The sequence below is a fragment of the Lemur catta genome, chromosome 19 (genome assembly GCF_020740605.2).
Source record: "Lemur catta isolate mLemCat1 chromosome 19, mLemCat1.pri, whole genome shotgun sequence".
Lineage (NCBI taxonomy): Eukaryota > Metazoa > Chordata > Mammalia > Primates > Lemuridae > Lemur > Lemur catta.
The window spans coordinates 11379639-11395620 of record NC_059146.1 but is presented as its reverse complement, the minus strand read 5'-3'; the positions used below and the strand labels follow the sequence as shown (position 1 = coordinate 11395620).

Sequence of the window (15982 nt, the reverse complement as noted above, 5' to 3'; positions counted from 1 at the left end):
ATGTGAGCCTTTGTTTATATTTTGGGTACTTGAAAAGAAAAATAAATAAAATCTCACCATGACAGACTCTAAATTCAAAGAAAATTACAGTTTCTCTCTTCTTAATTGAGAATATTCAGAGAAGCAAGATGCTTATGCACATACTTTGAAATTATCACCTGAAGCAGTAACTATTAAGCTGTCTTGTCAAGTGCAGCTTGGCTTGCATTTTTAATAATATTTTTGGTACCCTGGACTTTGTACAGACAAGAGTGTGAATTGCTTGGTTTATAATCTTGGAAAATGCTGCTTAATCTGTCTGCTTTTACTTGCTAACAGGATCCTCCTGGAATATATGATGCAGAAATAGGTCTTCTACAAGTAATTCAAGTAAACAAACTTAAAATCCATTGGTGTTTTGTACTGGAAAACCACACACAATGAAACAAATATTTGAAACAAAACTAAGTCAGCATTTTGATTTCCCTTTCTTTTAAAGAAGAGCTTTTTGATGTTATTTTCCCTTTTGCTAATTCAAATATTATGTACTTAATTAATCTTGTTACAGTAAATGGATAATATTTACCATTTTCATTTGGTTAGTTGAGGTAGTCTTTGCATCAAATATTAATCATGACATTTAAGTGTCATAATAAAGAGATTGATATGCTAAATCACTTGGGGAAGAAAATTAAGTAGTTTAATGACAGAATGCAGAAATAGAGAGCTGGTTTAGAAAATCAGGGGCTAACTAGAGTTTATATACATTTTGAGAGAGGACAAAAACAAGATTACTGGAAAGAACTAAGGCTTTTCATAACACTATAATGTGAAGGTTGTTGGGCAAGATAAAATCTTGATGTCTCTCTTGTGAATTTAAGGAGCTCAGCAGTTTTATCTCATTAGCACGTTTTACTTATGTCTGGGATGGCAGCTAGACTTTTGAGAGGGGCTACCCTAGGTGTATAATTTATTTGCATTTCTTGTGCCTCCACATTTTTCACATCTTTGGTAGTTGAATAGAATCAATAAATAATGCTATATTTAATTTCATGTCTAAAGAAATGAGTTTCTGTAAAGTCTTCTATAACACTCAATGTCTGAAAGCACACGTTCTGGATTTATTGAAAATCAGTATGGTTTCATTGTGCTGTGTATTTCAGGGGCATTGTAAAGATTTAAAACTAAATTCATATATATATGGTTTTTGTACACATAGATTCTATACAGGTTTAAGAAATTTCTTAAGTTATAATGACATATTTATGAGGGATAAAAATTTGGTTCTATACTGCTCAGGAAGTGGTGGTTGTACATTGAGATTCTCAAAACTGGAGTATTTTACTAGAAAAGAGTTTTCTGTCTCTTTTTTGAGTAAATAATATTCCAGAGCCTATATAAACCATACTTAATTTTTTTACATGCTATATATCTTCAGAATTCTTAAGGTCATTATGCATAAAATAATGTATTAGTAAGAAAGAATTAATGCATTCCCAGGATATCACAGGAAATCAGTATTCAAAATGACAAGGTTATCTATATTACTGAACTATAATTTTTATCTCTATTTTTTTATATTTATCTGTTTGTATCTGTGGATAAATCTATAAATAAGTAGTTATCCAACTTGTGAAAGCATCCTGAAGATGGTTTGAATGAAATAAAGATCTATTATTAATTTTAAATTAAAGGATTTTCTTTCAAATTTATATTGATGTGTTATTTATAACATGACAGAATTAAATAAATGACTGTGTTTTCATATTTACATGTTTCTCCCTTCTTTTCCATGTTTACTCTTCTCATTTTCTTTTGTTAAGCTGTAGTTTCTTTCTTCTCAAACTTTATCTATCCTATTTGTTTGTATATTGATCTTTCTTCCAAATATACCTACTGTCCTTCCTTTGCTCCTTCTTGTTAACCTCATCCCCATTTAATTTTCTTTTATTTTCATTCTAAAAAACATGCTTTTTTTCTGGGGCATATTCATATATGTTTATCTTGAGTCATATTGGAGATAATGAATAATAAGTTCTTAATTTTATTAATTAAAAATGTGATTCTCTTCTCCCAGTACTTTATATCAAGCTCCTTTTCTCAATACTATATATTGATGCTACAGCTATTTCCATATCTGAATTAGTTTTTTTAAATAAGTTTTTGCTATCTTTCCTGGATATTTTCTATTTTTTGAATTTTTTAATTTTTCTGTTTTATTTTGTACAGTGGGAAGAGATTGGTGAAGTTGATGAAAATTATGCCCCTATCCACACATACCAAGTATGCAAAGTTATGGAGCAGAATCAGAATAACTGGCTTTTGACCAGTTGGATCTCCAACGAAGGTGCTTCCAGAATCTTCATAGAACTCAAATTTACTCTGCGGGACTGCAACAGCCTTCCTGGAGGACTGGGGACCTGTAAAGAAACTTTTAATATGTATTACTTTGAGTCAGATGATGAGAATGGGAGAAACATCAAGGAAAACCAGTACATCAAAATTGATACCATTGCTGCTGATGAGAGCTTTACAGAACTTGATCTTGGTGACCGTGTCATGAAACTAAATACAGAGGTCAGAGATGTAGGACCTCTAAGCAAAAAGGGATTTTATCTTGCTTTTCAAGATGTGGGTGCTTGCATTGCTCTGGTTTCTGTGCGTGTGTACTATAAAAAATGCCCTTCTGTGGTACGACACTTGGCTGTTTTTCCTGACACCATCACTGGAGCTGATTCTTCCCAGTTACTCGAAGTGTCAGGTTCCTGTGTCAACCATTCTGTGACAGATGAACCACCCAAAATGCACTGCAGTGCTGAAGGGGAGTGGCTGGTACCCATCGGGAAATGCATGTGCAAGGCAGGATATGAAGAGAAAAATGGCACCTGTCAAGGTAAGAGTTTGCCTGTGGATCTGCAGGGGCTGTCTGCTTCAGTTGGATCATGTATATGTATTTTCTCCAGTGATTATGAGCAAATGACCTTTTACTTTGCTAATTTATGGAGATTATTTCTCTCAGGTTTGATTTCTCTCTTTGCAGAATTTTAAAATTTCTGGCAACCATGAAAGATTTAATGTAATATTTTATTGGATATACATAATTAATACTCAGAGTGTCTGATTTGCAGTGTAATATTTCATATTCATTTTGCTTTCAGAAGTTTTATTTTTGAACAACCCAAGCAAAGGGATTAGTAACTTTCATTGTGAGATTATTGTTTGCTACTGCTATTTTCTATCCATGAAGTTCTTTTCTCCTCGTTACTTCCTGTATGAAATGTGAAGCAAAATTTTAGATGAGAATCGTTTTGGCATGCTTTTTAACTGCCTTTTAAAATCCCTTCAGAAATAAGTTCAGCCATATGAACTTCACAGCAAAACATTTGTAAACTGACAGGATTAGTTTACTGTGTTGTTTACATATGGTTGCAATTACATGCTTGTTTTTTAAAATTTATAGATCAATTTTAAATGCATAATAAGTAGTGCCCCACAAATATAACTGTTTGGAGATAAAGCCAATACAAAAGGTCATTTCAAAGCAATTTGCAATTGGCAATTTTTTCTGTTTAAATTTTTGTTTTAAATTGAAACTTGATCATGCATGCTTTTCTCTTCATTTGAAAATGCTCTTTTTTTCCCAGAGTGGTGAATTGGCCTTTTAAACTTGAATATTTATTAATGTCTTTCAGAAACAGAATAGTACTTTCTGTCAGTGTAAAGAACAACTTATGGGAAGGAAAACAAACTTTTCCTCTTTAAAAAAGTTATTTGCCGTCATGAACTTGAACTTGTTTTCACCATGATGTGCATGTATTAAATAGGTAATGGGAGTTAATGAGTATTAATTGAGGAGAAAACTAAATGCTGATCAGTCCCTGAGCCCCACATGGTAGCTTCAAGTGCATTTTTTTTTTCTCAGTCCATTATATTATGTGAATCAAACTTACTCGTCTGTTCAGGGTTGACTTTAGACTGATTATTGATCCAGGGAAACAAAACTGGGGAAGTTTCCTATAAATTATAATGACTTTTGTTAATTATTTCTCTCCAGAAACACATTATGTTTCACTTAAATTTTTTCATGCAGTATCGGCTCCTATGTTGTATCCGTACCATAACATGTACAGTTAATTCTGCGATTGTTTTTCCATGTAATCTACAATGCTCTACACCTGATTTTACGTGTGTTTATACACACATACACACAAACATTTATACATGTACACACACATGCATAGCTGAAAGTTTTGTTAAATTGAAATTATGCTTCTGAAATACTTATAAGTTTGTCGGAGAAATAAGTCATAGTTTGTTCAGGATTGGCATTAAAGGAAAGTTCTAAATAACATTATCTTAACTCTTACTTTTGAGTAGTCTTACTGGTTTCACATGAGGTTTTATGTAATTGAAGGATCATAAGCAGGGGTTAAAAACAATCTGTTGAATACATTTCAGTCTAAAATATTCTAAATATTCTAAATCTTAATTATTTCTAAAACTTTATTAGTATTGTGAAGTCACATGGTCCATTTAATTGTTTACATAATTTTAGAGAATATATGGTTGCTGTATTTCAGACCACAATGATCTTTGCCTCCATTCCTATTGACAGGGTATAAGAGGCCTCTGCATGTTTAGGGGGTAAATTTTTATTCTGCTGGTACTTACCGCAAAATATCTTGGGGAGGTGGTGTTCTGAGAGAATGTTTCTTAAAGCATTTAGCACACATCTCTTCTTTCTCTCCTCACACTCTCGTCATAATAAGTGAGGAGTAGAGGCCTGAGAGACAGTGGGATGTACTTGGAGAGATTGCACTGTTAAAAACTCTGCTGACTGGATTCTGTCTTAATTCATGTATTTATTACTCTGCCCTGGTAGCAGGAGCAATGGGTGCAGGGGTCATACAGTCTGTTGAATACTCAACAATGGTTCCCAACTTTTGTGGCACCAGGGGCTGGTTTCATGGAAGACAGTTTTTCCACGGACGGGGGATGGGGCGTGTAGGCGGAGCTCAGGCGGCCATTCCAGAGCGTGGGGAGCGGCTGTGAATACAGATGAGGCTTCCCTAGCTCCCCCGCCTCTCCCCTCCTGCTGTGCCACATGGCTCCTAAATTTCATGGAAGACAATTTTTCTACAGGGGTTGGGGGTGCGGGCAGTGGGGGATGGAGGCTGAGCTCAGGCAGTGATGTGCAGCCCGGTTCCTAACAGGCCATGGACCGGAACTGGTCCACAGCCTGGGGGTTGGGGACCGCAGGGCTAGAGAGTGTCCTATACAGTGCAGCCTGTGTAAATAATGCCTTTTGGTGTTTTACAACGAACAAACAGTAAATAGTGGCACTCTTATTCTATAAATAGCTTAATCTCATTGAATGAATAAATAAATGTTGAAAGTTTGCTTTGGAGAATTAAAGCGTCACAGAGATTGTTGAGGCATTCTATCTGTACATAATATGTAAACGCAAATGTGTGTGTTGTGTGTGATATAAAATGCCACCATGGTTCTAACTCATTCTATGATCTTAATGTGCTATGCTGAAACCTTCAAGTGGGGATGCTGATGTTTTGGAACTATCCTACCAATAGGCCAGAAATCTAGGAATTATCCTTGACATCTACTTCCTACTCACTACCCAGTTCCAATCCATCCTAAAGTGTTTATGGAAATTACCACACCACTATCTCTTAAAATCAGCCACATCCCTCTATTTTCTTTTTCCTCCTAGAAGCGAACCTTGTTGGAACTTTATTTTCAAATATGATGAATATAACATTATATAGAGTTTTGATTTTTGAGCCGGGTGAATGTATCACCTATACAAAAATGCAAATCTTGTTTCACATGCCCATCACCCCCTGCCACCACACACACACACACACACACACACACACACACACACACAATTTATACACTTCAGTGGTTTCCTTTAAGAAAGATTTTTATAGTAGCTTTAGTTACTGCATGGTTTTGTTCCTGTTGTCTGTCCTGACTCATTTTAAACTGTGTTTCCTCCCCTTCCCTATGCACTAGCCCTGCTAGTTTTTTCAATTTCTCAAATGCAATTCACTCACTTTCACTGTGTGAAATATTCTACATACTTTATGTCTGGTTAGCACATGCTAATCCTTCAGATCTGTACTCCAATATCTCTTCTGCAGAAAAGCTATCCTTGACTGTTCAAGACAAGGTCAAGCCTCACTGCTGTTTACTTATTTATCTTTTCTTCTTAGAGCCATGTAGAGTTATTATTTTGCACCTATTTGTTGATTTATTATCTGATTAATGATTTTCCCACCCCCATTATATACTATACTTTATACTTCTTGATGCCAAGGGTGGTGTATGTTAATTTAAGGAATGAGAGAGAAATCAAAAGTTAAGAAGAAGCAAAAGTGAGTTCAAGAGAGAGGAAAGAAAATGTGCAAAGATGTAAAAGTATACTGTGTTTTTAAATACCGTGTTTCATCCATTTATTTTACTTTTTTATTTATCTGTAGAAAATCTCCTTGGTCTGAAAATTGACCAATGTATCTTTTAAACTTATACTTTCTTAGTCCTAAAACTCTCAGGCCAAGTTCTCAAGTTCCAGGTATTAAATAATATATGATTGGCACTTCATATATTAACTATTACAGAGGCCATCTTAGTGAATTTTATAGAGTCCAAAACATCATATATTGAAATATATTTATAATATGGCCTTATTACATAATGACTTTAGACAGTTTCTTCGATAAAAAATGTTAAGATTTAATTAAGGGAATAATTATATTAAGAAGCTAAAGTTTTAATATGTCTGGGGTAGTGATTTATTTCCTGAGTCTGTGCTGGAAGGTAGTCACTGTCAGATTATGCTCATGTGACCTGTCATATATGTGGAGCATAGTGAAGTTAACCCAAGGCCTTTTAGAGAGTAAACCTCAGGTTTCAGAATGCTAGGCAGCTCATTAACATGTGGTTTCAACAGAAGACAACCATTCAGGAGTCCTGGCCAAATTAGCAATTTGTGATCTGTCATCTTCATACAACTTCTTCTCATTTGACTTCCTTTAAGAGAAATAGACTACCTTACCCTTAATCTGGTTTTGACTAGGTAATAAAATAGTATGGTTTCTGTTGTATTAACTTAAAATACAGTGTGCATTTATTTTTGTAAGGCTTACTTATACTCCTACGTTTTCTATTATAAACTGCTTTAAGTGTACAAATTTATTTCGTTGAAATGTTGTTTATTTTCAGAAACAAATAATGTCCCAAATCCATTTATCCAAGTATGTTTCCCTACCTGTTATTTACTATTATTTCTGATGAAATTCATGCTATTTTTTTCCCTTAAGAGTCATGTGAAAAAATTCTTTTTTTTTAGTACAAAATGGTTGGCAAAAACCCATTTTGGAAGTTTCTGCTTTTTATTGAAGTGAATGTGTTTGACAGAAGTAATTGAGTTCACATGAATCAAATGTTGCCTGCTGAGTTCTCTTGTGATTATGTTGCTGACTTACTCAGATGCAAGGCAAGACCACTAATCTTCATCAGTTGCTAGTGGAATGAAGTAGTAATTTGAAATTAGCCCTAGATAATTATAGTTTCACTTATATCAAATGGAGGAAAGAGATTTAGATTGTGGGTCATTGCCAAAACCAGTCAGAGCGAAGAAGGTACATAGTGCATGCTAAAATACAGGATAAGGGGGGTTAGACGTCAAGGACTGTGGAGAAAAAGCACTTATTAATTGTCCAACTGGGAGATGATTGCACAGCAAGGAAAATGTAGTGCAAATACCCAACTCGAGAAAGAGCCTTGATTCAGAAAGAGTACAGACACAGCAGAGAGTACTATGTCGATCATTCATACTTCTGGTACATATTTATGATTGAAACAAAATTGGCTGGATATAGAGTATATTAGGCATTCATATAATTATGCATTGGAAAGCCCAGTTATTTTTAATTAGACACCTTATCAAAAAGCATCAAAGAATTGAACTTTTGATTCTATTTGGTGTGTTGTTATATGCAACAAAAGGAAAGTAATTTTAATCTCAATGTTTGAACAAAGGATGGGGATTATAAAAGTCACAAAATATCAATGGTGTGTGTAGTGTGTACATAGGGGAGTGTGCATGTGTGTGTGTCCTGTTTCTGTGAGGAACCATCAAACAATTAAGTAGTCAAGTCATTTCATCCATCTGCAGGTATTGCACATGAGGATAATAAAATAGATGGTCTTTGTTTTTTCATTATATTACTCTCTGGCATAGTTTTAGATTAATTCTAATAAGATTTTAAAGCATACTTGGATCTGGTTTTGGTTTTGTATTTTTTTTTTCTAAATCAAAGTTTCTCAGCACTGACATTTATTGATATTTTGGGCCAAATATTTTTGCTGTCGAGGGGAGGGGAGTTGTCCTGTTCACTGCAGGATATTTAGCAGCTTCCTTGGGCTTTATTCATTCGATGCAATAGGACAACCCACTCCCTATTTTGACAGTCAAAAATATCTCCAAATATTGCCAAATATTACCTGGGGGCAAAACCACTCCCCGTTGAGAACCACTAATCCCAATATTCTCCCCAAATGAACGTACATGCCACTAAAGCGAACTGTGTTTATGGATACGTTTATGGACTTCTGCAAAGTGAGCGTTTTTCTTTAAATTTTGCAGAATGAAAGAAATGTACATTTTGAAATTTCACCAGTTTAACTTGAACATGGTGGGAAATATGCTTCTTGTGAGAGACAGCATATTCTAGTAGTTTAAGCAAATTGATTCTGAGTCAAAATCCCTGGATTAAAATTCTACCTCTGCTATTTACCAGCTCTGTATCCCTGTGCAAGTTATTGAATCTCTGTTTCTTGCTTTCTTCATCTCTAACTACCTCATAGCAATCTTGTGAAATATTATATAAAAACTACTTAGCACAGTACCTAGCACAAGATAGTTACTCAAGGAAGGTTATCTATTTCTTACATCTCTCAGTAGAAATAAAATGTATTTACAGGAACATGTGTCTTCTATTATAAAATCAAGGTGGCTGAAGGTTAGAAAATTATCTAGTTTTCTCTAACTAGGTAGTATATTCTTGATTGATTTCATTTATCAAAGTATAATGCTACATTTTTGTCCATTGGGTGAAAAAAGCTGTGTAAATATAAGGACCCTCCTTTATAAAGATTTTGCTAGACACTAAAAATGAAAGATTTGTTATCTAGTTAGATATTAAAACTCATTCTTTAAGTTATTATTGTTTTAAGCACTATATCCGGCCTGTGCAATTACTGTATCCTAGGAATGCAGACATGTATGTAGACAAACATGAATATGTACTCAAAGGTACAGTTAAAATTTATGAGAATTTCTCATGGTGATGTGAATACTTTAGGGTAGAGTGTGCTATTTTAGATAGGGCAATAAGAAAATGTTTTTCTGAAAAGGTGGTATTTAACATAGATACACACAAAAACCTGTGAAAAGTATGGAAATAGCATGGCAAGCAGAGGGAACTTTGAGTGCAAGTTCTATTTTAATACATTAATTTTATGTATGTCTTTTTTTCTAAGATTATACTTTTTAAAGGGTAGTTGCATATTGATATCTGAGAAATAAAATACCTGCTGATAACTGAACTTACCAGCTAAAAGACACTGTTTTTAAAGATAGAAGATTACTAACAAATGTCTGTGGTCAAACACACACGTATCAAATATGAAACAATCCAGTTTTTTATGAGTGTATCGGATAGTTATTTGTAAATTATTACATCCACTGAAAGTATGAAGAACCTTTTTTTAAAAAAAAGAATTTAATGTTTAATTGATTCAACGATGGTTTATAACTCTTGAATCTTCTATTTTATGTGGATGGGAAAATAGGAGAACCTGAAATGAAAGAAAAAAAAAATAGAAGAACCAAATACCTTGTAATCCCTTCTGGTCAAACTTTTAACTTTTGTTTGCACTCCTACTTTTTCCCTTAGAAAGTATATTAGTAAAAGTTTTAAGGCTGTATGTAATTTTAGCTTAGAATAAATGTAACAACAGGTAAATCCTGTACTCCATGTTTATAGTAATAGTAATAACTACTTTGTAAAGTTCACTTTAGGTAAGTCACTAGGATGTTTTACAGTGATGATGACACATTTGATATTGTTACTGTGCAGATGAATTTTAGCATTAATGGGCTTGAGTTCCATCAAGGTCATATGGATGGAGAATTAATGATTATATTTTATGTTCAAATGTCTCATACTTGTGTAAAACACCCCTGAATAATAAACATTTATTAAAATGAGATACAGTAGATAAGCTCCTTTTATTATAATAAAATATTATACAAAGATAATTATCAGGGAAATATTTTAATGATAAAGATTTTACAAAGAGCTTTACATATCTTAACATATTCAGAACTGATTTAAAATCCACGTTTAAATGTGCCAGGAAACAAAAACATTGTCGTTTTATTTTATTACTTGCTTCTTTTCTTATTATTCAGATACCAGCAAAAGACTTACATAAAGTCTGATAACATAAATCAGAGCAGCTCTCATGGGAAAAATTGTAAAATTCAATGTTAAAAATTCACTGAGTGCTATTTAGCAAAAATTTCAGTGTCAGTTCTCAGATTCTTGCAAACTACAAGTTCAAAAATGAATGCAAATGATAAGAAACAAAGTAGCCAACACTTGCATAAAATCTTCAGATAAACTTCAAACATTAAAATTGATCTCTGAAAAGCACCAGGAGGTATCTGCGTGTGCAGCAAAATTAAAGGCATGGGGCTTTAAGGTGATGCAGGCCTCAGCTCCAATCTCACTCATCCATTTGGTAGATGCATTACTGTGGCTAAATGAAAGGAAAAGTTGAGTCCTACTTTCCTCCTCTGTGTAATGTTAAATGTTATGCACCTGTAAAGTGTGCGTGTAAATGCACGTAATGTCTGCCTACTCAGCAGTGGTGCGTGGGCCAGCAGCATTGGCATCACCTGGGAATTTTTTAGAAATGCAGCATCTCAGGCTCTAGTCTAGGAACACTGAATCTGAATCTACATGTTAGCCAGATTCCTTGGCATTTTTGATGTGCATTCAAGGGTGAGTAGCACTGATATAAGGGACTCTTAAAGTTAATGTTCTTCTGTTCTTTATTTTACATACTAGGCAACTGAGGTACGGATAAATTAGGACCATATAAATCGATAAGGGCAAGAACAGCAATATATTTGTCTTAAGCCCTTTGCATATATGTCAAAATATTGCACTATCCATGTGGTTTCAGAGCCATTATGCATTAACTGTGTATTTATCTCTCCCCCTCAAGATGTTCCTTAATACAGTTTTATCATACAGATTGTAATGATATAACTTTTGACAGTATTATATCTAAAAATATTTTTTAAAATTTCTGATAATTGATTCCCTGACTTAGCAATCATATATTTACTATCAGTTCATTCTCCCATTATCATAAATAGACAATATTTGGTAAATTAGGGGAAAACCAAACCACAGAAAAGTAGAGAAAAGAGGATAGATGGCATTCATGCCCTAATCATTACACTTTATAAATTACCTGTTTTTATTTATTTTGCCCATTTGTGGATGCTTGTCTTTTTCTTATTAACTCACAGGAGTTTCTCACGTGACATTACCTTTGTTCCTACTAATGTATATTATTGGGACCAAATTTTATTGAATTCTTCTGTGCTCAACATTTACAATGCAACACAATCATTTTAAAGAATATTGTTACTGGACACACTAAGGAGAAATATTGATTCCGTGGTACAGGGGTTCCGTATTTTTTAAAAGCTTCCCGGGATTATTGTACTGTGCAGCCAGGGTTGAGCAGTGTTGTAATATCTGAAATTAATGCTTTGTGGCATTTGGTGGCCAGTATGAATTTGCACCCCAAAACTTCACCCAGGAAAGGCCACTGATTTTGCTTTTGAAGAATGTAATTGCTTCTCTCCATCAAGAGGTCATCAGACACAAGATTTTCTGTGCTTTCCTTGTGCACGTGGGCAGATGTTTTACTCAGTGTCCTCTTGAGTGTGTGGCCTGGTTTTCAAGGTTTGAGCCTCTGTAAAAAGCTCCCCACTTGGTAAAAGACTGTGGCCTTTTATTCTGCATGCTAGGCATAAAATTCGAAGCCCACCTTATCCCACCTGGCCTTCAGGGTGGCCGAGGATCAGCTCTGCCACCAAGCTTCAGCTGTCTCTTTGTTTCTGCCCTGTATGGACTGCCCTTGCCAGACATTTTTAATTTATTTTATTTTATTTTTTTTGGTAATTTCTCTGCATTGAAACAAAACATAACAAAAAGAGCCCCACACTTTATTCTATTAATTTTAGCTGTTTGCAGCTGGAGCATTTTCAGATTTTCTTAGATATCCACATTGTTAGAACTGAAAGCCTTCTGTGAACTCATAAATGCTAAAGTGTATAAGTATACAATGTCCAGATTTAAAACTTTTAATTTTTAAAACTTATTATGGATCCATAGGAAGATAAAATTAGTCAGAGATATAAATTCCTTCATTTGAAACCCCCAATGCCAAATACAAAGATGTTCCTTTTTTCAATGATACCTTTCATTTAAGTTTAATTCAACATATTATTTTACTAAATAGCTAATATCTGAAAAAATATTACTTAAGCTGTCTGAAACATTTGGCAAGTAAAGTAACTTTAATGTGTTAATAAGCATTGTCATTTTTAACATTGTAATGAACAGACAAAAATGTATCATTTTTCTTTTTCTTCTTCTACAAATAACATTAAAATGATTTGCAAGACAGAAAAAAATAATCCCTCTAATTTACATTCTTTCCATCTTCTCTGATCAGAATCTCTCAAACTTAACCAAAAAAAAAAAAAAAGAATTTATACAAATTAATTTAAGGAAAAAAATATCTGGGCTTTGAGAAGGGATTATTAAATAAATAGATTTGTGAAACTTGAAAACATAAAACTAATATGTACACTATTTTATTTAAAATAATATTAGCATAGAGAATCCTAAATGACAACAAAAAATTAAATTTTATTTCATTAGTCAACTCAGTAATTATAATTAAATCATGTCATCTATAAATGAAAGCAAAAGATGTGAATTTAGAGGTGTTAATACTATTTATTGCAATTAGATTAACTGTATCTCTTCAAAGTATTAAAAATGGAGATATAATACAGATGGAAGTCTTCCTGTATTCCATAAATTCTCTATTACAGTACAATAAGTACATCACAATGATCCTTCCATGCAGAACAAAGAAAACTTTAATTTTAGAGAGCAGCATAATATATTTAATTTTTTAGCCCATCATGTTTCATTACCTTAATAAAAATTTAGCATATGAATTGAAAATTTTATGATGGTCAGTAAACTAACAGGGAAAATGAGGTCTGGCATTGGGAGTGAGGGGGTGGGATTAATCTGTCCAATATCACACAGCCACCATATTTTGTATTTAAAATTAATATTTATTTAACTTCAGAGTCCTTGTTCTGTTTTTTTACTTTGTACAGTATATAACTATACTTAATCATAATGATTGATTTGTAGTTTGTAATCACATATAGCATCAATGCTAAACCTGAATAAAAATCACTGCCCCTTATTAGGTCCATATTAGGACTGACATGTTAAGTGTTTTTTGCTTCATCTGTACAGATTTATTTAGTGCACATCCTGTGTGGATTAGCCTTGAAAAAATCTATTTAACCACTTTTGAGAGTAGCATAGAAAACTATTAATTACCTAATAACAAGTGTACCTTAGTTTGTATCTATCTTTCTATCTATCTAATTATCTATATATCTAGTTTATGCTATTCATAAAAATGAAAAGTATACCTTTTACTGAAATTGTATGATTTATTGCCTTTAACTTATACATGAGTCCAGAAAGACATGCCAATTATTATAAAGCAGGAAGGCCTGGAGTTACTAACACTGACATAGTTCTTTCTAAAAAGGGTATCATTTGCAATAACAATAAAAAAAGTGAATTCTAAGCTATCCATGATCTCATAACTGGTTTTCATTACATAAAAATGCTTTTATATTCTTTATTATTTCTAGTCAGGCATGTGGATCACATCTTATCTTCCAGTGTTTGATTCTCTTTGGTGTTCAAATGCTTTGTCTGAATTTATGGCTGACCAGTAGGGTTTCATCTATAAGAACTGAAGTGATTTGTTGATATGCTTTGATCTTTTCTAAGCTTGAAGATATCCTGCTCATTTGAGTGCTGTTAAGGTATGGTTTAAAAAAGAAAAGATAAAGGAAAAAAAAAAAAGAAGAGCCACCGTTTGGAGGAAGTAACAATTAGAGCAAATGATAATTTGACTGATGGATAACTCCATTTCTTTGATGGAATTGTTAGCGGGAATCAGACTTGGAGAATGAATGCTGAAAAGTTCCTGCTGTGTGATTGTAAAGGAGAATAATAATACACTACTCCATATGCATAAGAGCTTTTGCTCTGATGAATTCAAAGCGCTTTGAAAGGATTGCATTAGGACATTTCTAAAATAAAAAATGAAACTATCAAAATTTTATTTTCCATTTTATGGATTGGAAAAGTCATATGATGTGATTTTATCCAAGTTTTCCAGTGTTTCCCTCGTGCTTCCTTTTCCCATGTGAACTGGTTTTATGCTTCACAATCTAAAAGCAACATACTTAGTCCTATGAATGATTTCCCAATATTCACCTATTCCCAATATTTTCCAATGCTAAAAGCTTCTTTTTTTAGAACCAGACTGACCTGTATTATTTATTTATTTCGAATTCTCTTTAGAAGGTTTTGTGTGTCGTCTGTTTTTGCTCTCTTGGTTCAAGCATGATTTAATATGTCAACACTGGTTTGCTTAACTGCGTTTGATTGTCTTCCATACTTCACTTAGAGCTAGGCAAGTAGCCTTTCAAGCATGTTGCTGCCCAGATAAATGAAATGTCGCAACAGTGAAGACTCCTTGTTTTGTGACAGCAGTAGCTGTCTTTAACAAAGTCAGTGGTTGAAGAGGGGAGTGGGGAAGGAATTTAAACAGTAATAATAGAGCTAACTTAGGTTAGGTTGGTGCTCTTCAGACCCACACGGACTAACAGCAATGGAATAATGCACATAAACTTGGGAAAACGTCACTCTTTATTCAGGTGAAAATGAATTTAAATCCAGAATAAAATTTTTTTTGTACTTTGAAGACGAGGAAAACATCTGTTAGCAGTTTCACCAAAATAACACTCAAGGATAACACTTAATGTTTTTAGTCTGATTTCTTCCATCCTTTATTGCCAGGCCCTGAGTTGTTACTGTTCTCAGTACATAATGTTAGAAACCAATCCGTACTAAAAAATGTTTCCACTGTCTCCCATAATAAAAGTATTGTTTATAATTTCAAAACCTGGATTAGATTTTAATCATTGGAGGCTTATGGAGCTTAGTACTTGGCACAAAGAAAATTCTCGGTACATGCTTGTTAGCTTTAAAAGTTTAAAGCAATTCCAATGAGAGATAACCCTACGCAGGTTGCTGGGTTTTTATTATTATTATTATTTTTGTCTGTTTTTCTTTTATTACTACCACCATCCTGGATGGTGCCCCACTCTCCTGTGGCACATGGAGCACTGGAAGATGGGAATGTGCTCATTCTGGTCCAGTCTGCACCACACCAGCTACTCATGTCAAGGCCTTTAGAGACTAAGAAGCTTTCTGAGTGTTATTCGTATGAGTGTAAGCATGAAAATTTTGGTTTTAATTTAAGAGAGAAATAAACCAGACCAACTAGGAATGTTGCAAGTGATTAAATATATGTTATAAGAATGGAGATCATTAACCAAAAACCGTGATCAGGAACTGAAGGAAGAAGAAATTAAGCATTCAGGAAGGCCAGAGTTGGGTGAAAATCTGAGTTTTGGAAAAATGTGATGAAGGTGAAAGTCTTAACCAAGGGCAACCTGTCATCATCAAGGGAAAGACTGGCCAGAGTGTTCCTGTGA

At 33.8% G+C, this 15982-nt stretch overlaps 1 protein-coding gene across 3 annotated transcripts in view; it reads left to right on the top strand.

Moving 5' to 3' along the window:
- EPHA5 (EPH receptor A5) overlaps positions 1 to 15982 on the top strand; it is a 263882-nt gene that overhangs the window by 57583 nt on the left and 190317 nt on the right. For all 3 annotated transcript variants that reach the window (XM_045531916.1, XM_045531915.1, XM_045531917.1), the window contains exon 3: positions 2209 to 2872. In XM_045531916.1, the coding sequence (XP_045387872.1) occupies positions 2209 to 2872 (664 nt within the window). The remainder of the gene's footprint in view (positions 1 to 2208; positions 2873 to 15982) is intronic.